The 26,629-nt window shown below is 41.5% G+C and overlaps 1 protein-coding gene across 4 annotated transcripts; it reads right to left on the bottom strand.

Moving 5' to 3' along the window:
- Positions 1 to 10,872: 10,872 nt before the first annotated feature.
- Positions 10,873 to 25,872, bottom strand: LOC109874683 (cullin-1-like). 4 transcript variants are annotated; one of them, XM_020466710.2, is made up of 23 exons: positions 25,670 to 25,871; positions 24,781 to 24,834; positions 23,312 to 23,666; positions 22,945 to 23,122; positions 20,989 to 21,156; positions 20,835 to 20,885; positions 20,627 to 20,717; positions 20,347 to 20,510; positions 20,041 to 20,203; positions 16,191 to 16,321; positions 15,969 to 16,076; positions 15,750 to 15,856; positions 15,452 to 15,500; positions 15,105 to 15,236; positions 14,769 to 14,886; positions 14,474 to 14,550; positions 14,241 to 14,372; positions 13,936 to 14,028; positions 13,217 to 13,264; positions 13,010 to 13,092; positions 12,759 to 12,864; positions 12,479 to 12,592; positions 10,873 to 12,228 (listed from the first exon to the last, which is right to left on the bottom strand). In XM_020466710.2, the coding sequence occupies exons 3-23, from the start codon at positions 23,449 to 23,451 to the stop codon at positions 12,148 to 12,150; spliced, it is 2,334 nt and encodes a 777-aa protein (XP_020322299.1). In that variant the 5' UTR covers positions 23,452 to 23,666; positions 24,781 to 24,834; positions 25,670 to 25,871; the 3' UTR covers positions 10,873 to 12,147. The 4 variants fall into 4 exon arrangements, with proteins under 4 accessions (XP_020322299.1, XP_031666153.1, XP_020322298.1 ...); XM_031810293.1 differs by having other exon boundaries at positions 12,479 to 12,864; positions 25,670 to 25,872; XM_020466709.2 differs by lacking the exon at positions 24,781 to 24,834.
- Positions 25,873 to 26,629: the final 757 nt, after the last annotated feature.

The following is a 26,629-nucleotide window of genomic DNA, read 5'->3' as shown; positions in this document are numbered from 1 at the left end:
AGCAGAGCGCTGGTGTCGATGCCATCGATTCGTACAGGAACCATTGGAGGGGCCGTCTCGGTGTGCGCCCAACAGGAGGTGAAGTAACTCGCCATCCGGGTTACCCCAGAGCTGGGGGATGTGGAGGGCATGGCCTCCTCCTGGCTGGGACAGCTCCACGCAAGGTGCCCCGGCTCACCGCACTCATAGCAGCGTCTCTGATCTGGGTCCAGCAGCCGCCGACGTCATTGGTTTGGGTCACCCTCCCACTTCACAGCCTCGGCTGGCTCCGTCCGGGCCCCTGTCAGCCCCTCGCCTCTCTTTGTGTTGTTTGTCCCCCTCGCGGCATCTCCTCTCTCCACTCGGGCCCCTCTCAGCAGGTCCTGGGTGTTCTGGTGAATTTCCACCGCGGTCAGCAATTCCTCTAGGCACTGGGGGTTCTGCATGCTCACCGTCTTCTTAATCTCGTATGGCAGGGCCTGAAGGTATTTATCCAGGACGAACTTGTCGAGCATCGGGAGGGACGTTACTTTCGTCAGTAGCCAGCCCTTGGTCAGGCGCACCAGGTCGCTCATCTGAGCACGGGGGGAAAGATTGGGGTCAAAGGTCCAGTCGTGGACCAGTTGTGCACGGCGTGCGAGATTGAACCCATAACGGCTCAGGATCTCCCATTTGAGTCCCTCATAATTCGCGACCTGGTCAGCATTCAAATCAAAGTAGGCCTTCAGGGCCTTCCCAGAGAGGTAGGGTGCCAACAGGCTGGCCCACTTGGACTTGGGCCATCCTACCTTCCTCTCAAAGGTGTACAAATGCGATTCCATGTCATCTTCCTCCCTTAGCTGAACCAGGAACTGATTCGGGCCAGACTCCTGAGCCCCCCAACCTTCAACTGGGCTACCTCCGCTACCAGTCTGCGGTTTTGTTGTTGCTGCTCTTCCAGTGCTTGCTACTGGAGAGCCTGTTGCTTCTGCTGGCTGAGGATAAACTGAGCCACCAACTCCTCCATGGTGATCTCCGTACGCTCGACCCCACGGTACCCAAAGCTACTGAGACGCCCGCATTCTCCACTATATGTGGTAAACCGTGGGGTGGTGGGTTGAGCTTGCAGATATTGACACAGAGACAGGGAGGTTTAAGTCCGCAAAAACAACTTTACTATGACAGAAAATAAACATAACAAAGAAAATCACTTAAGTTTGGCTCGGTCCTTCTTCTCTACGTTTGCTCGGTGTCGATCTCCCCCCATTCTCCCTTGCAGTGTGCCACAGTGCTCCTTTTATTTGGCCTCCACAGCTGGTTGGCACTTTCCCTTAATTACCTCCATTTGGAGCTGTCCATGTCGGGGTGCCCAGCTCCCGTATTCCCAGCAGAGAGAGCCAACGTTGCCTCACGTACCTCACGTACCATCCCCTGGGGTAGACCTCCTGGGATACCACACACATTACTATCTTAACAAAAATATTCTAATCATTTGTCATATTATAACATTTTGGATGAAAACTTGACAGATAAAGGGGATTTACTTTTCAGGGGGATACTTTTCAAGTTACAGTATTTCCGTTATACAGTTTTTAATAACATCACAATATGAAAATCAATATTACATTTGTTTTCCATAGTTCCCCACTGATCATTCTCCACATTATGTTAGAAATATTGTTCCGTTATTCAGTTTTTGGATATTAAAGTCTAGTTACATTTACGATCGAGTGTGAGCTGTCAACCCAGCAGTTCCCTCCTTACCCCTCTGCGGGTGGGAGAGGGTTTGGTTATTGTCAACCATTGCCAAGCTGATCTAAGTCATTTGATCCTCACAGGACAGTCATGACACAGCATTATTATTTTTCCCTCATCAATCTACACACAATACCCCATAATGACAAAGCAAAAGCAGGTTTTTATAAATGTTAGCAAATGTATTACAAATAAACTGAAATATCACATTTACATATTCAGACCCTTTACTCAGTACTTTGTTGAAGAACCTTTGGCAGCAATTACAGCTTCAAGTCTTCCTGGGTATGATGCTACAAATTTGGCACACCTGTATCTGGGGAGTTTCTCCCATTCTTCTCTGCAGATCCTCTCAAGCTCTGTCAGGTTGGATGGGGAGCTGCACAGCTATTTTCAGGTCTCTCCAGAGATTTTTTATTAGATTCAAGTCCGGGCTCTGGCTGGGCCACTCAAGGACATTCAGAGACATGCCCCAAAGCCACTCATACATTGTCTTGGCTGTGTGCTTTGGGTCTTTGTCCTGTTGGAAGGTGAACCTTCACCCCAGTCTGAGGTCCTGAGCGCTCTGGAACAGGTTTTAGTCAAGGATCTCTCTATACTTTGCTCCATTCATCTTTCCTTCGATCCTGACTCTTCTCCCAGTCCCTGCCACTGAAAAACATCCCCACAGCAGGATGTGGTTTCCTCCAGATGTGAAGCTTGGCATTCAGGCCAAATAATTAATTGATGGTTTTGTTAGACCAGAGAATCTTGTTTCTCATGGTCTAATAGTCCTTTAGGTGCCTTTTGGAAAACTCCAAGTAGGCTGTGTCGTGTCTTTAATATGGATTAAATTATGTGACATGCCATTTTATAAAATCAATTCTCTGTAATTAATATTACCTGATTCAACCAATCATGTAAATGTAATTAACTAGGAAGTCAGGGCACCACGGAAGAATGTTTATAGAGCTGTTGTCTTCCGAACAAACTCTTAAAGACCTGGTAATGTTTTATATCAATAGCAGTCAAATTAATCGTCACCTTAATCGTCACGTCATAATCATCACCTTATTCTCATCTGAACGACGTAAAATTCTTGGTTACCTTCACGAACCCTGGCTAACAAGTTGAATCAGCAATACAAATTTGGTTTAATTATTTACTTACTAAATACCTAAATAGTCACACAGAATTACATATACACAGGATGGAACATTGATGACTAATTATGTCATAAAAGAAAATGTCCCAAGAGGACAAAACTGATATGACAGCTGGTTATACAAAGAAAGGGGGTTGGGTTTGAATGAAAGAGCGGGAAGACTGAGGAACAAAAGGATTGGGTCTCTATCTGACCTTGTAAAGCTATGCTATCGTAAATACAGAATCTTATGTATTATAAATAACCGCCCATTCGGAAAAGGAAAATGCAAGAAGTATATTTACTCTGAGCTGCGCTTTGATAGATTGGTCAAAGATGGAAGGCTGCGTTGCCCAGCAAAGCTCTCCCTTGTCCTTTGAAGAATATTTCTGGGCGGATACGTTGTAGCCTTTTGTCGTGTCGTAGAACGGTTACGTTGTAGTACTCTGTCGTCATGTGGTAGAACGGATACGTTCTAGTACCCTGTCATTCTGAAGAGATTGTCTGTCCTTTCCTAGGCCACGCACGTTTACAGCTGCTGCTGATAACTCGACATCTAGGATGTATCACTTCTTTAGTGAATAAGAGTTCAACATTCATTCTAAGTTGCCATATTAAGCTCATGCTATATTCTGGCTGGTATAGTCAAAATGAATCATTCCAGCGTGGCGATCGTCACCTCCATGTTGAAATTAGCCCTTTTAAACGTATGGACACCAGTCCTCACGTCGTCTGGAACACAATGTTAATTACGTAAGGTTGTAGTTGATATTAGCCATTTTAAATGTATGGACATCAGTCCTCACGTCATCGGGAACACAGTGTTAACTTCGTAAGGTTGTAGTCATTCAACCATTCGCAATGCTGAGGTTGGCTTAGTCCACTGTGAATTGGGTCACGGGGGCTCTTATAGAAATTTAGAAAAGGGGTTGGTTCATCATTTCCAACCAATGCCTATTCACGTGGGTGTGGCCACTGAGTGAGCATATTTTACTTATCAAAACAATTCTCTCATTTTAAAAGATAAAATTACTTATATATATACATATTTAAACATGTAAATTGCACAACAATTCCATGTGAATCTGATAACTACAATGTGTAGACTTTCCAAGATACAATTTATGTCGTCCTATCATCAGTAATAATGTCTCCGACGACAACTGATCTGACATCATATTTTTTTAAGTACTAACAGATACTTTCAACTGGTTGGATTATCGAAATATTACTCCGTTCCCAACCTTTTGATGTTACCATACTCTCTCTATGTTAACAAAGGCCTTTCCAAGAGTCCATTCTGTAGAGCAGAGAGAAAAGGGAGAAAGGTATTTGTCATGACAGCTGTCATGTACCTTTTACTTAGGAGTGGCTTCTGTCTGGCCACTCTACCATAAAGGCCTGCTTGTTGGAGTGCTGCAGAGATGGTTGTCCCAGCCGAGCAGGTGTCCACATACTTTTGGTTATTTTCATATCAACTCAATGATTAAACTTTTACGGCCCATCAGAACACATCTCTACCAGACCCGGCCCATCACAGCACAGCTCTCTCAGACAAGGCCCACCTCAACTCAGCCCAGCTCTACACAGCACCGACCACTACATTAGGGTCTGGCAAAACACTGTTGAGGGTAGTGCACCACATGATGCAGTCCACCCCATGTATCATTCACATCATCAGCCCTCATATTCTGAGAGTTTGGAGCTTCACCAGCCACACTGCCCTCCACACCACTCTCCTCAAGTCCCCCCACAACCTCCCTCCCAGGCTAATTTTGGTTACTCTCCCTACTCCCATCCCCAGGACAGGCCTGGGACACTCCTTCCCCCTATGGCAGCCCCACCCTGCAATAGGAGCCACACCAAGGCCTCCTGTGCACACTCAGAATAGAGCATTGGCAGCCATTCCGATCCCTTGCAGCAGCTCCACTCCCTTGGCAGGAGCTTCAGCTGGGTGGACAGAGCTCTGCCAACACTGCTCTCCCAGTTCCCGCCTCAGCCACTGCATCCAGCGACTTGAAGGAAGTCTGTCAAATGCTCAGTCTACTCTGCTCTCACGTGGTTGGCATAGACCTTGGCCAAGTCTCAGCTCACTCAACAAATAGCTGCAGATGACCCTATGCCCTTATGGGAATGAGCTGAATACCCCCTCTGACTTTAAATATTGTAAGGGGCTTGGGATAATGCACATAAATGTGCGAAATCTGATTTAAAAATGGATACAATTGACATTTGGTTACAGGACTCATTCTGGTTCTCTCTGAAACATTGTTACATGGTTCTGTATCTGATGAAGACATTGAAGTAAATGTTTCTAATGAATTTAGATGTGACAGATTACAGAAAGGGGAGGAGTGGCCATACATGTCAAATCTAATTTGACGGTGTTCCAATCTTTAAATATTTCTGTTCGCAAGAAATTTGAGCTCCTGGTTTATGTGTCCATAAACAACATTTTGGAATACAGTAAATGCACGGAAGTGTACAAATTCCCCTTCTTCCCTGCCTAAGAAAGTTCTGTCTGACTCTGGCATCATAACTGAGAAGAATGGAATAAGTGCTGCTTTTAATCATCATTTTATCTTGGCAAGCTTTTTATTTGAGAGAAATGGTGCTTTAATTGACCCTGGTCAGTCAATCAAGGGCTCTTCCTTCTGCCAGCCTCTAGCTGACTCAATGGTTAACCTGTCAACTTCCAGTGAATCTTTGTTTTCATTTCTACAATTTACTATCTGTGATGTGCTAGATGCCTTGCTTAATATGGATGTTAAAAAAATCCACTGGGGCTGATACGCTTGATCCATTTTTGCTGCAGCTTTCTGCCCCCGATTGGTGAATCATTAACCCATATTTTTAACCTGACGATTATATGGCGGCCCATGTACTCCATCTTCACGAAGGTGGTGACCCTTGTGACCTAAATAATTATAACCCTATTTCTAAACTTTCTTGTCTAGCTAAAATATTAGAATCCTTGATCAATTCTCAGCTAACCGCAGAGGTCGATTCTGTGTCCTGTACTTTTTACTGTTTACATGAACAATATCGACAAAAAATAGTATAGAGGCGGCAGGTAGCCTAGTGGTTAGAGCGTTGGACTAGTAACCGGAAGGTTGCAAGTTCAAACCCCTGAGCTGACAAGGTACAAATCTGTCGTCCTGCCCTTGAACAGGCAGTTAACCCACTGTTCCTAGGCCGTCATTGAAAATAAGAATTTGTTCTTAACTGACTTGCCTGGTAAAATAAAGATAAAAAAAGAAAGACACTTGCATGCTGATGATACTGTTGCGTATGCTATTGCCTCCATGGTTGACCCTCTATCTGAACTTCAGTCTGCCTTCATTGTATTACAGAAAAACTGTATTGACCTGAAGTAAGTATTGAATGCAGGTAAAATTAAGTATATCTTGTTCTCTACAGCGTATAAAAATAACTTTGATGATTTAAGCATATGTACTTTAGATGGTGTCCATTGATTGTGTCCCTGCTTACAAATATCTGGGAATCTGGATAGATGATAGGCTGTCTTTTAAAAAACATATTGATGAGTTAGTTAAGAAGCTGAGGTTAAAATGGGCTTATTCTATAGAAATACAGTGCCTTGCGAAAGTATTCGGCCCCCTTGAACTTTGCGACCTTTTGCCACATTTCAGGCTTCAAACATAAAGATATAAAACTGTATTTTTTTGTGAAGAATCAACAACAAGTCGGACACAATCATGAAGTGGAACGACATTTATTGGATATTTCAAACTTTTTTAACAAATCAAAAACTGAAAAATTGGGCGTGCAAAATTATTCAGCCCCTTTACTTTCAGTGCAGCAAACTCTCTCCAGAAGTTCAGTGAGGATCTCTGAATGATCCAATGTTGACCTAAATGACTAATGATAATAAATACAATCCACCTGTGTGTAATCAAGTCTCCGTATAAATGCACCTGCACTGTGATAGTCTCAGGGGTCCGTTAAAAGCGCAGAGAGCATCATGAAGAACAAGGAACACACCAGGCAGGTCCGAGATACTGTTGTGAAGAAGTTTAAAGCCGGATTTGGATACAAAAATATTTCCCAAGCTTTAAACATCCCAAGGAGCACTGTGCAATCGATAATATTGAAATGGAAGGAGTATCAGACCACTGCAAATCTACCAAGACCTGGCCGTCCCTCTAAACTTTCAGCTCATACAAGGAGAAGACTGATCAGAGATGCAGCCAAGAGGCCCATGATCACTCTGGATGAACTGCAGAGATCTACAGCTGAGGTGGGAGACTCTGTCCATAGGACAACAATCAGTCGTATATTGCACAAATCTGGCCTTTATGGAAGAGTGGCAAGAACAAAGCCATTTCTTAAAGATATCCATAAAAAGTGTTGTTTAAAGTTTGCCACAAGCCACCTGGGAGACACACCAAACATGTGGAAGAAGGTGCTCTGGTCAGATGAAACCAAAATTGACATTTTTGGCAACAATGCAAAACGTTATGTTTGGCGTTAAAGCAACACAGCTCATCACCCTGAACACACCATCCCCACTGTCAAACATGGTGGTGGCAGCATCATGGTTTGGGCCTGCTTTTCTTCAGCAGGGACAGGGAAGATGGTTAAAATTGATGGGAAGATGGATGGAGCCAAATACAGGACCATTCTGGAAGAAAACCTGATGGAGTCTGCAAAAGACCTGAGACTGGGACGGAGATTTGTCTTCCAACAAGACAATGATCCAAAACATAAAGCAAAATCTACAATGGAATGGTTCAAAAATAAACATATCCAGGTGTTAGAATGGCCAAGTCAAAGTCCAGACCTGAATCCAATCGAGAATTTGTGGAAAGAACTGAAAACTGCTGTTCACAAATGCTCTCCATCCAACCTCACTGAGCTCGAGCTGTTTTGCAAGGAGGAATGGGAAAAAATGTCAGTCTCTCGATGTGCAAAACTGATAGAGACATACCCCAAGCGACTTACAGCTGTAATCGCAGCAAAAGGTGGCACTACAAAGTATTAACTTAAGGGGGCTGAATAATTTTGCACGCCCAATATTTCAGTTTTTGATTTGTTAAAAAAGTTTGAAATATCCAATAAATGTCGTTCCACTTCATGATTGTGTCCCACTTGTTGTTGATTCTTCACAAAAAAATACAGTTTTATATCTTTATGTTTGAAGCCTGAAATGTGGCAAAAGGTCGCAAAGTTCAAGGGGGCCGAATACTTTCGCAAGGCACTGTATTTCTATAGAATAAGCCCATTTTAACCTCAGCTTCTTAACTAACTCATCAATATGTTTTTTAAAAGACAGCCTATCATCTATCCAGATTCCCAGATATTTGTAAGCAGGGACACAATCAATGGACACCATCTAAAGTACATATGCTTAAATCATCAAAGTTATTTTTATACGCTGTAGAGAACAAGATATACTTAATTTTACCTGCATTCAATACTTACTTACTATGTTTGAAGCCTGAAATGTGGCAAAAGGTCGCAAAGTTCAAGGGGGCCGAATACTTTCGCAAGGCACTGTAGGTCCTGCCTCTCACTAAATAGTAGAAAACAGATTATTCAGTCTACGTTCCTATCGGTCCTAGACGATGGCGACTTCATCTATATGAATGCAGCTGCCACTTCATTAAACCGTTAGATGCAGGTTATCACAGCGCACTGCGCATTATTATGGATGACAGTTTCAGTACTCATCACTGCATTCTCTAGCAGGAAGTTGGTTGGCCCTCTGATGTCACATAGTTTGATACATTGCTATGTTTTCATTTATATAGCCCTTATACAAAAACTGCCACTGTACCTAACATCTTTATTAAACTTTAGACATAGGAATTACCACACCCGGTCTCAGGGATGGTTAATTCTGGAAATTCCTTTGGTCTCTACTGAGTTAGGTAAATCAGCTTTTAGTTTTCTTGCACCTTATTTCAGGAACCATCTTCGAAATGTTCTTAAATTTGATGTTTTGGTGCTTCTAGGGCAATTCAAAAGGCTGATTGAGGACCTTATTAGTGATTAATGTGTTTGTTTTTTCTGTTTTCATTTTGTATTTATATTGATGTGTGTATTTTCTGTTATGTATGTCATTCAGGACCTTGGTCTCTGTATGACTCCCTGATAAAATAAATAAATAAAAAGGTAAAAAATATTGGAGAGTCCGCAATGGCATAACACCATCCATAAGCCGCCTCTGACCACATTTCGGATCAAGCATAAATTGGCTCTAATGCTAACACCTCGATCACACCGACAGGGTTATTGCGTTTTGGTACACCAAATACACCAGAAGTACATTCATTTCAAATGGAACGCTGTGTTTGCCTTGCAGCATTGGGTTACACCTCAATCACACCCACAGAGTCATTGCGCTTTGGTACACCTGAAGTACATTCCTTTCCAATGGAACACTCTGTTTGCCTGGCAGCATTGCAGCATTGAGTTGCAGAGGCAGTTCCAGTGCATTCTGTGTGGCGCACATGTTGTATATATATATATATATATATATAAGTACATATATTTGATTGAATTATATATTTGATAAATACATTTTCCTGATATATTAAAATGTTTATATATATTTTAAAAATATATTCCAATATATAATTTTCCCGTATGGATTTGCATATCCGATTAGATTCTGTTATTTTTCCTGGCCATGCGACCCGTGTCTGAACAGTCAAATGTGACTTATTTGCTCTCCAGTGTTTTTTATACTGTTATTTGACACATCTTGTTGCTTGCTACCTACTCTGTTGAAATTTAGACAAGAACATGTGGTAGATTGTTTACAAACAAGTTAGTGAATGTGCTAGAAAGCTATACAGCTACTTAGCTAGTGGACTACTGTGGCTAGCTAAAAATGAATCAGATTGAAAGTTGGATCATCTTATCCTTTGAGGCTTTAAAAGTTTTCTTACACTATGATTTTGAACATTCAACACAACTGGGAAACAAACCTCAATGGCAGGCATTGTTGTCTCCTTAGCTTGCTACACACCATACCACCCTGCATACCACTGCTGGCTTGCTTCTGAAGCTAAGCAGGGTTGGTCCTGATCAGTTCCTGGATGGGAGACCAGATGCTGCTGGAAGTGGTGTTGGAGGGCCAGTACGAGGCACTCTTTCCTCTGGTCTAAAAAAATATCCCAATGCCCCAGGGCACTGCCTTGTGTAGGGTGCTGTCTTTCGGATGGGATGTTAAAAGGGTGTCCTGACTCTCTGAGGTCATTAAAGATCCCATGGCACTTAAGAGTGTAGGGGTGTTAACCCAGGTGTCCTGGCTAAATTCTCAATCTGGCCCTCAAACCATCACGGTCACCTAATAATCCCCAGTTTACAATTGGCTCATTCATCTCCCTCCTCTCCCCTGTAACTATTCCCCAGGTCGTTGCTGCAAATGAGAACGTGTTCTGTCAACTTACCTGGTAAAATAACAGATAAATAAATAAAAATACACTTCTAAGTGATTTCAGAGAGGCCCAACTCTGCAGAAAACCTGTCTTTATATAGAAGTTGTCTCGAGATGGCTATGCATATTCTTGGCATATGTCTAATAGCATAGCATCTCTCTCCATTACAGGCAGTTGATGTCAACAACCCTCATCAAATATTCAAAAAGGATTACAATAATGACATGTATCCACCAATCCAAAGAAAGGATAGGTGGGGGCTAGACAACCCGCCGTGGCCAACGACTCCCATTGTTAGGCCAGAGAGGCATGCATCTTGTCAGTATATCCATCATCTTTGGTGATAGTAAGCACAAGCACCACCACTGTGCACACACCCTTATTTACTATGACAATAGAATAGCCATGTCAGCAAATGACTACTGTCTGAACAAACAGAAATCTGATTTGGTCACTTGCTGTTTGGATAGTTAGTATTCCAAAACAGGTTTGAAAATAAAAACTGATTTGAGCATTAAGACCTGTGTGAACAAGGCTTTAACGCCGCCAAACAGTCATCCAAATGTATGTTGAAATGGGTCTGCATTCATACAATAATTAAAAGCGTAAAAAATAATAGCATTATGATAGGCTAATTTAAAATGTTTATTATTGAAATAGGCAAGAGAACCCCAAGATCCAATCTCATACATTTTCTGCCTGCATCCTGCCTACGATGTGAACGTTTTCAGTGATTTAGGCTGTGTTTAGACAGGCAGCTCAATTCTGATATATTTTTTCTCTCTCTCAAAAATGTGTCTTTTGACGAATCAGAAAAAAAACCCTGATGTGATTGGTCAAAATACCAATTAGTGGTAAAAAAAAAAATCTGAATTGGGCTGCCTGTCTAAACACAGCCATTAAAGTACATTCTGATTAAAACTGATCATGGGAAAGTAGCAACCTTCGGTTCTAATACCCACACAATACATCTTGTTGACAAGCTTTACAGTTTACAAATGAATGGCAATGAACAGCTAAGTAGGTCATTCATGGATTGTAACATCAAGAAACCAGCAATGATCTATAATATCCAGGGCTGCGTTTAAACAGGCTGCACAGTTCTTATATTTTCCCCCTCTAATTGGTCTTTTGACCAATCACATTAGCTCTTTTTCACAACCAATTAGTAAACATAGATTAGAATTGGGATGCGTGTGTAAACATCTCAGCCCAAAGTTCACATCAGCTTTGAAGGAATAAAAACCATCAGAGGGAATACAGAAACCTTTCATTTTTATTTACCATACATTTAAAAAAAAAAAAGTGAACCACACTATACAAATGTTTTTCTGGTAGCTGGTAACAATGCAGATTACACTTCTAAGGGCCTTTTTCAAACACAGATCGCTTTCTGGAAGTGCAGCTAAAATTGCACTCATCTTTTTTTAAAACATACGTTCATAATTTGCTACTGCCACATAAAGCAGCAGTGTCTTAATAGCTTCTCATCTATTACGTCTTTTTGCTTCTTAAATGCAGATAGGCAGTAGCATGCAACCCTCGGTGTGAAGGGTTTTGATAGTTTTTTTTGTATGTTATTAACTTTGCAAGATAAAAGTAAAGAGGTAAAGGTCTCTGTCGATATTTACATATCAAAATGTATCTGTCGATCCTGAGCAGTTCAGATGGGATCTTCAAACAAACACTGGGCGAGCAGCTATCCCATAATGTCAGAGTTTAAAGGGAAGTCCAGCTTTCGCAACCACCTTGATGATGATTGACAACTTTTTTCTTCTTTTTCTCCTTCTGTGCTCGCATTCCTGACAACATTGGCCAAATGTCAAAAGGAATGATGTTAATTACTCAAAAGACAACTTTAAAAAAAAGAAAGGAGGGAGGGTGGAGAACAATGAAAAGGTTTTAAGCCAAGTAGCTGTAAGTGTCTTTCTCTCCGTCGACACGCTCCAGGTACTCCTTCTCGATCAGGATGTCGATACATTTCTGAAAGACAAAAACCATACATGACCATTACTAACATGGCACATGAAAAGTGGTTTCCATAAACAGAAAGTTTTTACAGAAAGTGGTTTCCATAAACCTACAGGAGTATAGATTTGTTACATTTCTGAAAGACAAATACAAGCACGTTCCTACCATGGCAGATGTTGCATTTACAGTATGTGGTTCCAAGAAATCCTCTGGGGTAAGGTCAATTTCCATCTAACGTGGCCTAATTTACGGCATAATTTACCTTGATGACGGGAACTCTTGGTTTAAACCTGGATGACAGCTGATTCAGCACCTCTGCCAGGAGTTGCTGATGTTTTAGCACTTTGCGCATCTTCATGATTCTCACAATGGCAGCCTACAGCAGGGTAGAGAAAGAGAGAACACAGCAGGTTTAGACCAAAATGATCCTGGGTGAATATTCTAGACCAGAGAGGTTGTTTGTGCACGCTAGACAATAGACAGATTTTTGTAGTGTGAGTTAGATCAGGGGAAAAAATAGAATAGCGTGATGTACAGTGTACCTGTATTAACAGTTTCCTGTCCTCCTCTATGTTCTTGTGAGTGGTTTCCTGCTCCTGCTTCTGCTCTGTCTTCATTGGCACATTAATGTTCACCCGAAGTTTTTTGCTGTATAGATTCAAATCAAAATATATCAGCAACAGTTCATGGAATCTATTAAAGTACAGTAACATCACTGCAATTTGGAATATCTGGTTCCACAATTTGCAGGTTTGTGACCTATATTGATTACATGGTGTGTGTAATGACTCACTTTTTGTATCCCAGGAAGAGTTTTATTAAGGTGTCTGGTTTGAACTCTACTTCATCCACATTTGCATTCTCATCCTCCAGGACCTAGACAACAGAACATTGCTTGGGTCAAAGTTGAAATCCACAGTGCAGAATAGTTCATTGATGTCTCCCCTAGCAACTAGATTTGTTTGGTAGATTATATGAAAATAAGAGGCATAAAACCTACCAGCAATTTAGACTTCAACAAGATTTGCAACACCTGCACCAAAATGTCCTGGTGAGAACAAAAACAAAACAGGCAACGTATAAGGCAGATAGTGGGCTGTTGCTTTCAGCTTATACACATAGTATACCAAACATTAGGAACACCTTCCTAATATTGTGTTGCACCCCCACCTCCCCCTCTTTACCCACGGAACAGCCTTAAATTGGTTGGAGCATGGACTGTACAAGGTGTCGAAAGTGTTCCACAGGGATGCTGGGCCATGTTAAGTTGACTGGATGTCCTTTGGGTGGTGGACCATTGTTGATACATACAGGAAACTGTTGAGCGTGAAAAACCGAGCAGCGTTGCAGTTCTTGACTCAAACCGGTGCACCTGGCATCTCCTACCACACGCCGTTCAAAGGCACTTAAATATTGTCTTGCCCATTCTCGCTCTAAATGGCACACATACACAATCCAGGTCTCAATTGTCTTAAGGCTTAAAAAATCCTTCTTTAACACATCTCCTCCCCTTCATCTACAATCAGTGGATTTATCATCAATAAGGGATCATAGCTTTCACTTGGATTCACCTGGTCAGTCTGTCATGGAAAGAGCAGGTGTTATTAGTGTTTTGTATTCCCATCAGAGCATAAGGTCTTCCTTTGAAAGACCATCCATCAAAGAGAATAGACTCTCTGGCTGTAGCCAACTAGATACCGTTGAGTTGTCAGTACTCACTATCTTGATCTGTGTGCTGTCTGCGAGCTGCTGCACTGTGTAGACGTCCTCAGCATTGTACTGCAATAGGATGGCCATCTGGAAGGTAGAAGCCTGGGAGGACAGGAGGAGCAACAGGGAATACGTCAAAACCATTCAATAGTAGAGGATACCATGACAACTCCGCTCCATGCATATTGTTGATTCATTATTTTTTTCTTGTTAAATAGTCAGCACACACCAGTATATTTGTTCAATAGTGATGGTTGTGAGAGTCTGAGAGGAAATATTCATATTTTATCTGATCAGACAACACCTGTAATCACCTGCAGAGTGTATCTGTTCTTAAAGCAGTTGGTGACCAGCTCTCCTTTGGACAGGTGGTAGAGCCAGGTCAGCTTGCGCCCGCTGTGTCTGCTGGCGTAGAAGGCAGTGAACCTTTGGTAACTCCTCTCCAGCTAAATGAGGGTAGGAGAGAAGAAAAGAGAGAACAGTGAGTAAAACAGTGATCAATGTAAGTAAATTGGGTCACTGTGGAGGGGATCAGTTAGTCTCTCACCTCAGAGGGCAAGGCAAATGTACAGGACTGCTGGAAGGGCCAGGAACCAGAACTGAGAACCTGGATGCTGAAGTCCACTGAGACGCACACACACAGAAAACAGATCAACAATCTTCCTATAATAGTTATTTGTTTCAATGTGATTTTTTAAACGTTTGATTAGGAAAAACCAGGGCCCTACTAAATCAATCCAGGTTTCCGAGATTAAGAAACTAATTTCTGTCATCACATAATGAATCCCAGAATGGGGGACAAGGTACCACCGCATATCAGAGTCACAGACAGATATACTCACAGTCCAAAGGCTCAGAGTTGGTGAGGTGCTTTTTAAATTGTTCATTTAGGTCTTTGCTGACTCCGATGTCCTGGAACATGCGTTGGAGTTTGGAGGTGTACTCGAAGCCGCACGCTTGCTGTTGGGAAAGAGGGCAGGACATGCCATTAGGACAGATGATCCCAGGTAAAACACAGTCCAAAGACTGAGCAACCAGAGAATATCTAACAGATTTGTACAATAAACAAACTGCACAACTCTAGTTACCAATCACAATGTAATGTCAATATCACGTTGAAAATGCCAAATTAAAAACATGGTCATGAGGAGGTAAACAGATTTTTTGTGGTATAGTACCTTTAGTTTGGAGATCATACTGGCTTCAGCATCATCACTGGCGCTGTTCTGATGGACTAACCGCTTAGCCAGCATCTTGGCATAGAACTTCTGGAACACATCTTTGTCCTCTATGTACTTAAAGACCACCATCTAGGGAAGAGAACACATAACAGTTATAGAGTTGTAAACCAACTAAAATGCAACGCCGGGCTGAAGGAGGGGGAGGAGATTGGGTCTACAATGGAAGGCAGCCAGTGCAGAAGCTCCACTTTTCATCCTGTCGACTCCAGGCAACCAGATAATGTATAAAATACAGTACCAGTGTGGCAGCTGAGAAAAAAGGGAAAAAAAGCAGTCCAACTCACCACTTGGTTTAGTGTGTCTTCTAGCTCTGCCTCCTCTGGGTTCTTTGAGCTGTGCAAAAAAAAAGAAAGAAAATAATTGAATTTAAAAATCAGACATCCTTCTCTTGTATGTTAGCAGTGTCTATTAAAACCACAAGAGTAGACGTCGTATTGACTCTAGTCAATGTGAACCATTTCAGAACAAATGTCCATAGCAATACTGGAGTGCTGGCTACTGGTCTCAGGCATACGTAGACTTGAATATCAAATTGTGGTTCTGAGTTATGCAATAAGTGAATGTGCCAGAGCAGAGGCACACCTCTTCTTCAGCAGAGAGTCACAGTATCTAGCCAGTAGCTCTGGGGATTTGCTGGATGACTGCACCATCTTGGTCACAGCATTGTTGTTTATGAAGCGTCCACAGGCCTGTGAAGACAAAAAATGGGTGTTCAAAGTTAACAAAAACAGCAAGTGTGTGTGTGTGTGACACCGTCTGAAAATGTCTAACACCACAAAATATAGTAAAATATGAACATACCTTGTCCAGAGCAGCAACAAAACCAGCATCGTTGTTGAACGCTGACATTACTAAAGCATTATACTTCTTGTGGACGTCTAAGATGGTCTGGACATACATTTTGGGATCCTGTGGTGAAATAAATGAAAACAAAGTCAAGGAACACTCAAGTGAACTGGAGAAAGGACTGTCTCAGATTATTCTAATAAAGATGTGAACCGGTAAAACCATTGTAGTTCTTACATTGAGAGCTGCTTCTCCACACTTCTCTATAGCAGCAAGGCCCTGGTTGTATATGTGCGTCTCCAGGAGTTTCTTCAGCTCTCCCAATCCATCAGTGATCCGGGACACCAAATTGTACATCCGCCCAAGGTCTACAGACAGAGAATGGCGATGCATGTCACATGCTCCAAACACTACACTGAAATTCTTACATACAAGCCCTTAACCAACAACACAGTTTAAGAAAGAGTTAATGAAATATTGACAATTTATTTATATGTATCAATCAAAAAGTAAAATACATTTACATAACAATAACAAGGCTATATATAGGGGGTAACAGTACTGAATCAATGTGCGGGGGTAATTTGTAAAGTGACTATTGATAGATAATAAAACAGTTAGTAGCAGCAGTGTAAAAACAAAGAGGGGGACGGGTCAATGTAAATAGTTCAGGTGGCCATTTGATTAGTTTAGTTGTTCAGCAGTCTTACAGTCTTATTGCTTGGGGGTAGAAGATGTTAAGGAGCCTTTTGGTCCTAGATATGGTGCTCCGGTACTGCTTGCCGTGCAGTAGCAGAGATAACAGTCTATAACTTGGGTGACTGAAGTCTTAGACAATTTTTTGGGCCTTCCTCTGACACCGCCTAATATACAGGTCCTGGATGTCAAGAAGCTCGGCCACAGTGATGTACTGGGCAGTACGGACTACCCTCTGTAGCGCCTTACGGTCAGATGCCGAACAGTTGTCATACCAGGCAGCGATGCAACAGATCAGGATGCTCTCGATGGTGCAGCTGTAGAACATGAGGATCTGGGAACCCATGCCAAATCTTTTCAGTCTCCCGAGGGGGAATATGCATGGTTGTGCCCTCTTCACAGCTGTGTTGGTGTGTTTGGACCATGATAGTTTGTTGGTGATGTGGACACCAAGGATCTTGAAACTCTCGACCCGTTTCACTTCAGTCCCATCAATGAGCAAAGTGTGTTTAAATCATTTCTAACTTGTTAACAATTTCTGCTAGTTAGTTCTTGCTACCATGTGGGTTTTAGCTTGCTTGAGCCTGCCAACTGAGGAAAGTTAATTCACCTGTTTCCATACGTGTTTAATTTTAAAACATTTATCTTACAAAGGAGTTGTTTAATTAACTTCTTATGGTATAGGGGGCAGCATTTTCACTTTTGGATAAATAGCGTGCCCAATTTCAACTTCCTGCTGCTCATGCCAAGAATATAAGATATGCATATTATTAGGAGATTTAGATATAAAACACTCTGACGTTTCTAAAACTGTTTGAATCATGTATGTGAGCAGGCAAAACCACGAGGACTAACCATTCAGAAATATATTTTTTTGAGGTCTTGTCTGTTCAGTGAGTTCTCATTGGGAAACAATATTTCTTAGGCACTTGTTTGCAGTTCCTACCACTTCCACTGGATGTCACCAGTCTTTGGAATTTGGTTGAGGTTATTCCTTTGTGCAATGAAGAAGTACGGCCATCTAGGAACTGGGTAACACTGTTGAGAGTTGCGCAAGACTTGAAAAGTAGCGTTGGTTTGTTGTCTTCCTGTATTGAACACAGATAGACCTGTCTTCAATTTGATCGATTATTAATGTTTAAAAATACCTAAAGTTGTATTACAAAAGTAGTTTGAAATGTTTTGTCAAAGTTTACAGGTAATTTTTGAGCTATTTTGTAGTGACGTTGCGCAAATTGGAAGCAGTTTTTTTCTGGATCAAATGCACCAAATAAATTGACATTTTGGAGGATATATATGGACGGAATTAATCGAACAAAAGGACCAATTGTGATGTTAATTAGACATATTGGAGTGCCAACAAAAGAAGCTCGTCAAAGGTAAGGCATGATTTATATTTTATTTCTGCGTTTTGTGTAGCGCCTGCAGGGTTGAAATATGCTACTCTCTTTGTTTACTGTTGTGCTATCATCAGATAATAGCTTCTTATGCTTTTGCCGAAAAGCCTTTTTTACAATCTGACATGTTGGCTGGATTCACAACGAGTGTAGCTTTAATTTAGTATCTTACATGTGTGATTTAATGAAAGTTAGATTTTTATATCATTTTATTTGAATTTGCCGCGCTGCATTTTCCCTGGCTTTTGGCCAAGTGGGACGCTACCGTCTCCTATTCTTAGAGAGGTTAAACTAACTGTATTTACCTGTACATGGAATAGTATTTGGTTTTTTTTACTCAATTTTTTCATAATCTTTATAGGAAAATGCCTCGGGCACTATCTGATGTGTGGAGTCATTTCACTGCAGCTAATATAGAAGGAAAAGCTGTGTACATTTGCAAAGACTGTGCCAAATCATATGTGAAGAATGCCGAATCAAAAATGCCGAATCATCTGGCCAAGTGCATAAAGTTCCCTCAATGCTCACAACAAGAAACCTCTGACAAAAGACCCTCTACTTCTATTCCAGGTAAAAATGATGAATCAGACACATTATCGATAGCAACAGCTCACGGTCCTCCTGGAATCAGAAGTTGTTTTACTCAATGGAGGAACGTAGTCTGAGAAATGCTGATGAATATCTTGCTCGAGCTGTGTATGCAATTGGTTCACCTCTGATGCTCACAGGTTTATGCATATTGGAAGAGAATTCTGAATGTTCCTCGCCCAGCATACCCCTCCAACCAGACATGCTTCATCTACTCATTTGCTGGATGCAGAGTTCAAGTGAAGGTCAAGCAAATCATAGAGAAAGCAGACTGTATTGCAATCATCTCTGATGGATGGACGAATGTTCGTGGGCAAGGAATTATTAACTACATAATCTCTACTACCTCATCCAGTATTCTACAAGTATTCTACACTGGTAGAGAACAGTGTGTCTGTTGTCCCTTGTGTCTGTGCTCTTGTAGAATACTGGATGAGGTAGTAGAGATTATGTAGTTAATAATTCCTTGCCCATGAACATTCGTCCACCCATCAGAGATGATTGCAAGTCATCAATGACCCATCAGGAGCTGAAGGCAGTCATCAATGACCTTGGACCACAGCAGGTATTTGCACTAGTGACAGACAATGCTGCGAACATAAAGTCTGCTTGGTCTAAAGTGGAGGAGTCTTACTCTCACATCACACCCATTGGCTGTGCTGCTCATGCATTGAATCTGCTCCTTAAGGACAGCATGACACTGTAAAAAAAAAAAAGTGCTTTTCAGCAGCAGGGAGAGAGACTGATAAGGATAGAGGGAACAATCAATGAATGGAGCCAAATACAGGCAAATCCTTGATGAGAACCTGCTTCAGAGGCATTTCACTGTACTTGTGCATGTGACATTAAAACCGTCCTTAGACTGGGGTGAAAATGTACTTTCCAACAGGACAATGACCCAAAGCAATGCTTGAATGGCTTCAGAACAAGAATGTGAAAGTCCTTGAGCCAAAGCCCAGACTTAATTCCCATTGAAAATCATCAGAAAGACTTGCTGTTCACCGCCACTCTCCATCTAACTTAACAAGAGCTTGAGAAAATCTGCAAGGAAGAATGGGAGAAAACCCCCCAAATGCAGATGTGCAAAGCTAATACAGACATACCAAAGACTACTCAAACCTGTGATCACTACCAAAGGTGCTTCTACAAAGTAATGACTCAGTGGTGAAAATATGTATGTAAATGAGATCTGTATTTAATTTTCAATAAATTCTAAAAACATGTTTTCACTTTGTTATTATGGGTTATTGTGTGTAGATGAATTCATGATGTAAGAAGAAAATGTGGAATAAATAAGTGGGTATGAATCATTTCTCAAGGCAAAGTATAAATGTATGAAAAGTACAAATCTGGCAATAGCAAAAAAGCATGTCTGGCTGGCAATTGCCATTTGGACTCATCCATACCTTCATTTTTGTCAGCGTCCAGAAGGTTCTGGAACTCTGTGTGGAAGATCTCCAGGTGCTTCTCGATGAGCACCTGCTCACACTTGCGGGCCAGCTCGTCCTGCGTGCTCTCATGGAGGTACACCTGCACCCTCCGCTGCTCCTCCAACAGACGCGCCTCAGCCTGAGAGAGAGACAGAAGGAGAAAGAGAGCCGAGTGAGAGACCGAAAGAGATGGAGAAAGAGAGGGATTCTGTACATTTTTACACTAAACAAAAAGGCTACTGATACATCTATTTGGCTCAATATACTGGTTTCATAACCCACCTTTTTCATGTATTCAGTAACTGGATTTTGTTGCAGGAACTCTGTGCTCTCTCGTGTGTAAAAGCGCTCTGTGTCCGCCAAGAACTGAGTCTCGAAGTACTCTTTGTAGACTGACAACGTGGGGCCTTTGGCAAAGGCATCGTCCTCATTGAGACCCAACTCAACTGAAAGACACACAACCTCCACTGTCAACCAACATAATTTCAGAACCATGATATCACATCTCACAACAGTTTCAAATTGGTTGAACAACACACCATTAAAATATGCCAGGACCTACCATAGGACTGGACGACTCCACTGATAAGCCTAGTGTTGATGGTCTCTCCGTTACGTTCCTTCTCAATGAGCTTCAATACAGCATTTGTGACCTTAGTTGGGGGACACACACACACACACACATTTAGGATCATGCCTTCAACAAAATGTATCGTAATCAACTAAGACTGGGAATAACTTTTCCACAGCTAATCTGAGCATATACTCACTTGTTTATTCAAAGGTCTGAAAAGGCATTCTCTCCATGTTACCAACGCGAGCTGAAAGGAGAGGAAAGGATGAGGCAATGCATACAATTGAGAAAACCATTTAAGAATATAAGATTTAGGTTAACAAAAAAAAAAAAAAAAAGTTTTGTCTTACGGAGTAGATTTCATATATCCCTTTGCGCCCCTCGTCACACTCGCGGCGGACCCAGTGCCGGTTGAGGTAGGCACAGATACCATTCAGCACTTTGCTGGAGAATCTGTAGTCTTCCCACTGCTGTGTGTAGAACTTTAATACACTCTCATCCATCAGGTCTTCTCCGTCCTGCAGATGATGGGGACATGAGTGATATTTACAGTGGCAAGAACAAGTATGTGAACCCTTTGGAATTACCTGATTTCTGCATAGATTTTACATAAAAATTCCCCTGATCTTCCTCTAAGTCCCAACAATAGACAAGCACAGTGTGCTTAAAGTAATAACACACAAATTATTGTATTTTTCTTGTCTATATTGAATACATCATTTAAACATTCACAGTGTAGGTTGGAAAAAGTATGTGAACCCCTAGGCTAATGAAATCTCGAAAAGCTAAATGGAGCGAGGAGTCAGTTAACCTGGATTCCAATCAATGAAACAAGATTGGAGATGTTGGTTTGAGCTGCCCTGCCTCATAAAAACACTCAGAATATTTGAGTTCGCTATTCACAGGAAGCATTGCCCGATGTAACCCATGCTTCAAACAAAAGAGATCTCAGAAGACCTAAGATGAAGAATTATTGCCTTGCATAAAGCTGGAAAGGGTTACAAAAGTATCTCTAAAAGTCAGTCCACGGTAAGATAAATTGTATAGAAATAGAGAAATTTCAGCACTGTTGCTACTCTCCCTAGGAGTGGTCGCCCTGCAAAGATGACTGCAAGAGCACAGCGCAGAACACTCAATGAAGTTAAGAAGAATCCTAGAGTGTCAGCTAAAGACGTACAGAAATCTCTGGAGGATGCTAACAGCTCTGTTGACAAGTCTACAATGCGTAAAACACTAAACAAGAATGGTGTTCATTAGAGGACAGCATGGAAGAAGCCACTGCTGTCCAAAAGAAACATTGCTGTATAAGTCTGAAGTTCACAAAAGAGCACATGGATGTTCCACAGCGCTACTGGCAAAAAAAAATCTGTGGAGAGATGAAACTAAGGTTGTGTTGTTTGGAAGGAACACACAACACTATGTGTGGAGAAAGAAAGGCACAGCACACCAAAATCAAAACCTCATCCCAAATGTAAAGTATGGTGGAGGGAGCATCATGGTTTGGGGCTGCTTTGCTGCCTCAGGGCCTGGACAGCTTGCTATCATCAACATAAAAATGAATTCCCAAGTTTATCAAGACATTTTGCAGTAGAATGTTAGGTTATCTGTCCGCCAATTGAAGCTCAACAGGAGGTAGGGGATGCAACTGGACAACAACCCAAAAGAAAGAAGTAAATCAACAACATAATGGCTTGAACAGAAGTAAATACACCTTCTGGAGTGGCCCAGTCAGTCCTGACCTCAACCCGATTGAGATGCTGTGGCATGACCTCAAGAGAGTGGGTCATACCAGACATACGAAGAATATTGTGGAACTGAAACAGTTTTGTAAAGAGGAATGGTCCAAAAATCCTCCTGACCGTTGCGCAGGTCTGATCCGTAACTACAGAAAACTTTTGGTTGAGCTTATTGCTGCCAAAGAAGGGTCAACCTGATATTAAATCCAAGTGTTTGCATACTCTTTCCAAACTGCACTGTGAGTGTTTACACAGTGTGTTCAATAAAGACATGAACAATTATAATTGTTTGTGTGTTATTAGTTTAAGCAGACTGTGTTTGTCTATTGTTGTGACTTAGATGAAGATCCGATAATATTTTATGACCAATTTATGCATAAATCCAGGTAATTCAAAAGGGTTCACATATCACTGTAGTTAGAGATAAGCATGCAAATGTGGTAGGACATTTCATATGCTTCCTTTTAACCTTTACTGGAAGGGCTAATGGAGAATTAACTAGCAGGCCAATTCATTTAATCGATTCATTGACCTCAGTCCATTTAAAAAAGGCACAGAACAGAGCATTACCTTGAGCAGGTTGGTCAGGTAGTTCTTGAGGAACTCCTTGAGTCTCTTGTAGAGCTCCAGGCCCACAAACTGGGCCCCTCCTGGGGTGGGGGCCTTTTTGGAGGGCTTGGATGGAGGTGGCCCTGCCCCACGGGCCTGATTGGACTGATGCACACTGGTACAGTAGTTATAAACATGTCTGGGTGGTGGGTAAAGGCAACAACATAAATGTAGAAACTTAAAATACTGACAATGGATTATCCCAAATATGCTTTAAACTGAGGAAAACCTGTGCTGGTGTCAGCCATAAAAACTGCCCATAATAAAGAGACACACTTGGAAGCACACAGTCAGAGAAGCCTGGGAGTGTATTTATGTGGAAGGATACGTGTACAGTTCCATATATCGTGATTTGGCCATGCTCTGTCTGGTGTACACCTGCTGTATTCCTGCTCGCAGGTCATCCCAGATCTGGTCCAGGCCAATCTGCTTGAGCCCATGAGGGTTCTGGCTTCTGTTGGATGACATTGTCTCTTTGCTTGTTGTTGCTCTCCTCTCAGATGCTCCGTGCCACGTCTTCTTTTATTGCTTGTAATGAAACCGTCAAGAGCTACTCCTCCATAAGGTGATAAAGAGAGAGGTCACAATGTAACACAGAGACAAGGTGGGGTCTTCTCTTTGGAGTGGCAGATGATCTTGGAAGACCCCCTTCAAGTAGCAATCAGGAGAGCATCCTGCCAAACCTGCAAACAAACACATTGTAAGAAAGGAGAAAACATTGTATAAGTCACATTAGCACAGGCCCTGAAGAGTAAGAAAAAATCTTGCATTGTAGAATGTTGGGATTGCAATAATTGATGTTGACATTCAATTGAAAAAGATCATTACCTGGCTAGAAAAAAACATGCATTAGGATCTAGCTCATCAATATTTGCACTTGAAACTGCTTCCATTGTAGACTACAGTACACAGCAAAATGATTGGAATAGTTCCCCTGCCATATAAAGCTAGTATCTGCTATCCAGGTGATAATGTATGACATATTGTTAGAGATTAGTCTAGTGAGTGTTATATTGACTCCAGCCTCCCCTTGATCAAGACCCAACAGCTGGGCCTGTGATCTGACCTTCACTGGTCCTGAATACTGTAACTACATTAGTGTCAGTGAGTGTCTGCCCACCCCAGTGCAGCCTGGCTGGGGGAATACGGCTGACTGGATTTGGCTTTCCTTCAGGTGGAAACCTAAACCCTACTGCCCTCGGCTCCTATTGTTAAACCTGTGCAGGGTAGGCAGGGCTGATTTCCGGCATGGAGCAGGAGATCACTCAAGTGATATTGAATAATACATTGAAGGTAGAGAAATCACAAAGAAAAATATATATAACTTAAGAGTAGACAAGAGCGCAGAATTATGATTTCAAGATGAGGCCTAACCTGACCTTGTTTCATTACATGTTTATATGTAAATATGTTAACTTGGATTCTACTAAGTCTTAGAATACAACCATAGACATAAAATACACAAGGGGTACGCAACCTTGGTCCTGGAGCAGGCACTTCATGTTTTTGATTTAACTGATCTGGAAGAGCAGGTGTTTTGAATGTAGGCAATCACTGAACTGATCATCTAGTTAAGTCTAGTGCCTAGTCGGGGGAAAGAATCCTGCGACACTTCAGGAACAGGTTTGCCTACCCCTGATATAGGCTAACCAAAGTGGATATAATGATTTCATTGGATATTAAAGTAAAAAATATCTTATGCGAATACTGCAAGTATTGTGCATGAATGACAAACATGAGATGGTAAGATAAGTTTTGGGGCTAATTGTTAAATAACCAACTGTTCAAGATAATTACCATTTCAGTCCAGGCCCAAGTATTCATCAATTTATCACAGGGACAGTGTTGTCACTAACCAAGGCAAAAGATGCAGATTAAGCAGCAAACACACTGAAAAGAGGAAGCTACAACGATAGGGACAGTATATTTTGCTACTGAGTTGGTGGCAAACAATCTTTGAGGGACTGTAATGCCTGGCTTGCAATCCGACATTACATACCTATTCTGTGTATATTGCTAGCTAGCTTTTGGTTATTTGCAAAACCTAATATTGATAGCTAACTAGTCCAAGGCAATATCTTGTACATTAAATATGAACTTTCTGGCAATGCTAGCTACTACACCTGTAGTCCCCATGCACAAGCTTGCCAAGGAAGCTTCTGAACTTTACATTCGCTATCTAGCTTTGTCATGCCATGGCTAAACGTGAACTATTAACCTGGTTAGTGGTGCAGTGTAAGCAAACGTAGCAGTTAGCAATGTTTTTGACTAGCTGACATTAGCATTACATTTGCTAGGTGTACTGTTAGCTAGCTAGTAACTTAAACCAAATAGTCGATAATACAAACTGCAAATTTGGATTGGCAAACGTTATAACCAACTTAGCTAACATGGTATTAGCCAGTGAGCTATCAGGGTAACGTTAGCTAACTACCGTGAGAAATGAGGCCTGTTCAGGCGCAACGCTAGAGCTAACTTAAGCTACCTGACCACAGAAGCCAATTAGCGTTACGGATAAACAGCCAGGCCGTGTTCTCTGTATAAATACAACACACAATAGTCGTGTGTGTTCTGTTTTTGTATAACTAGCTAGCTAGAATAATATTCAAGTTCACTGGTGATTTCTCGTTATGCTTAGCTAGCCAGTCAGTTTAGCTACTGTACTAGCTAGCTGACGTTAGCTTACCATCGTGTAGTGCTCGTTCTTGGCTCCAAATGAAACAAAACAGTACCAATTAGAACCAAATATTACGTTTTTAATCTGAGTAAAGTATTGGAATACTCCTTTTCAAAGACACATACCCGTTTCCCTCTAAATTATTTACTTTTCACTGCCACAACAATAGCTGCGGCAGTGCATAGAAATAACACTTTACAAATGTGTTTGCAGAAAGATGTCCCATGGAATTTGAGTGGAATTTAAAGTTCCGGACACGCACGGCTGATTATAATGGACATACTGTATGTTGTGCATGGAACAGCACGATTTGTGAGAAGGTCAAGGTTCTAATGAAAACTGATTGATAAGCATGTATGCCACTGCAACAAACAATTTGTCGTTATATTCTGAAACCATTCCAGTATTTTACTTGCTATATTGTATTTACTTTGCCATCATGGCCTTTTTTTGCCTTTACCTCCCTTCTCACCTCATTTGCTCACATTGTATATAGACTTGTTTATACTGCATTATTGACTGTATGTTTGTTTTTACTCCATGTGTAACTCTGTGTCGTTTTATCTGTCGAACTGCTTTGCTTTATCTTGGCCAGGTCGCAATTGTAAATGAGAACTTGTTCTCAACTTGCCTACCTGGTTAAATAAAGGTAAAATAAAATAAAAAAATAAAAAAACATCCTACAATTAATGATATTAGTATTGGTTTTATGCAGGGCTGGCCCCAGCCAAAAGTGACTTTAGGGCCCCTCATTTTAGGAATTCAGTCAGGTCTTAACTTACTAGTGAGAGTAAGAATAGTATAATACACAAGGTGCAATTCTGACATTTGGTTGTGTATCAGCATTGTTTTGTTGTCAGTCACTCAATGAGCCATGTCGGCTAACAATTTTTTGATTGGTAAATTAGTCTAGTCAGCAATCTAAATTTAGTAATCATAGCCAAATGCACGTTGGTCACTCTCACTCAG

Source organism: Oncorhynchus kisutch, linkage group LG30 (assembly GCF_002021735.2).
Source record: "Oncorhynchus kisutch isolate 150728-3 linkage group LG30, Okis_V2, whole genome shotgun sequence".
NCBI lineage: Eukaryota > Metazoa > Chordata > Actinopteri > Salmoniformes > Salmonidae > Oncorhynchus > Oncorhynchus kisutch.
This window is presented reverse-complemented; position numbering and strand designations above follow the sequence as displayed.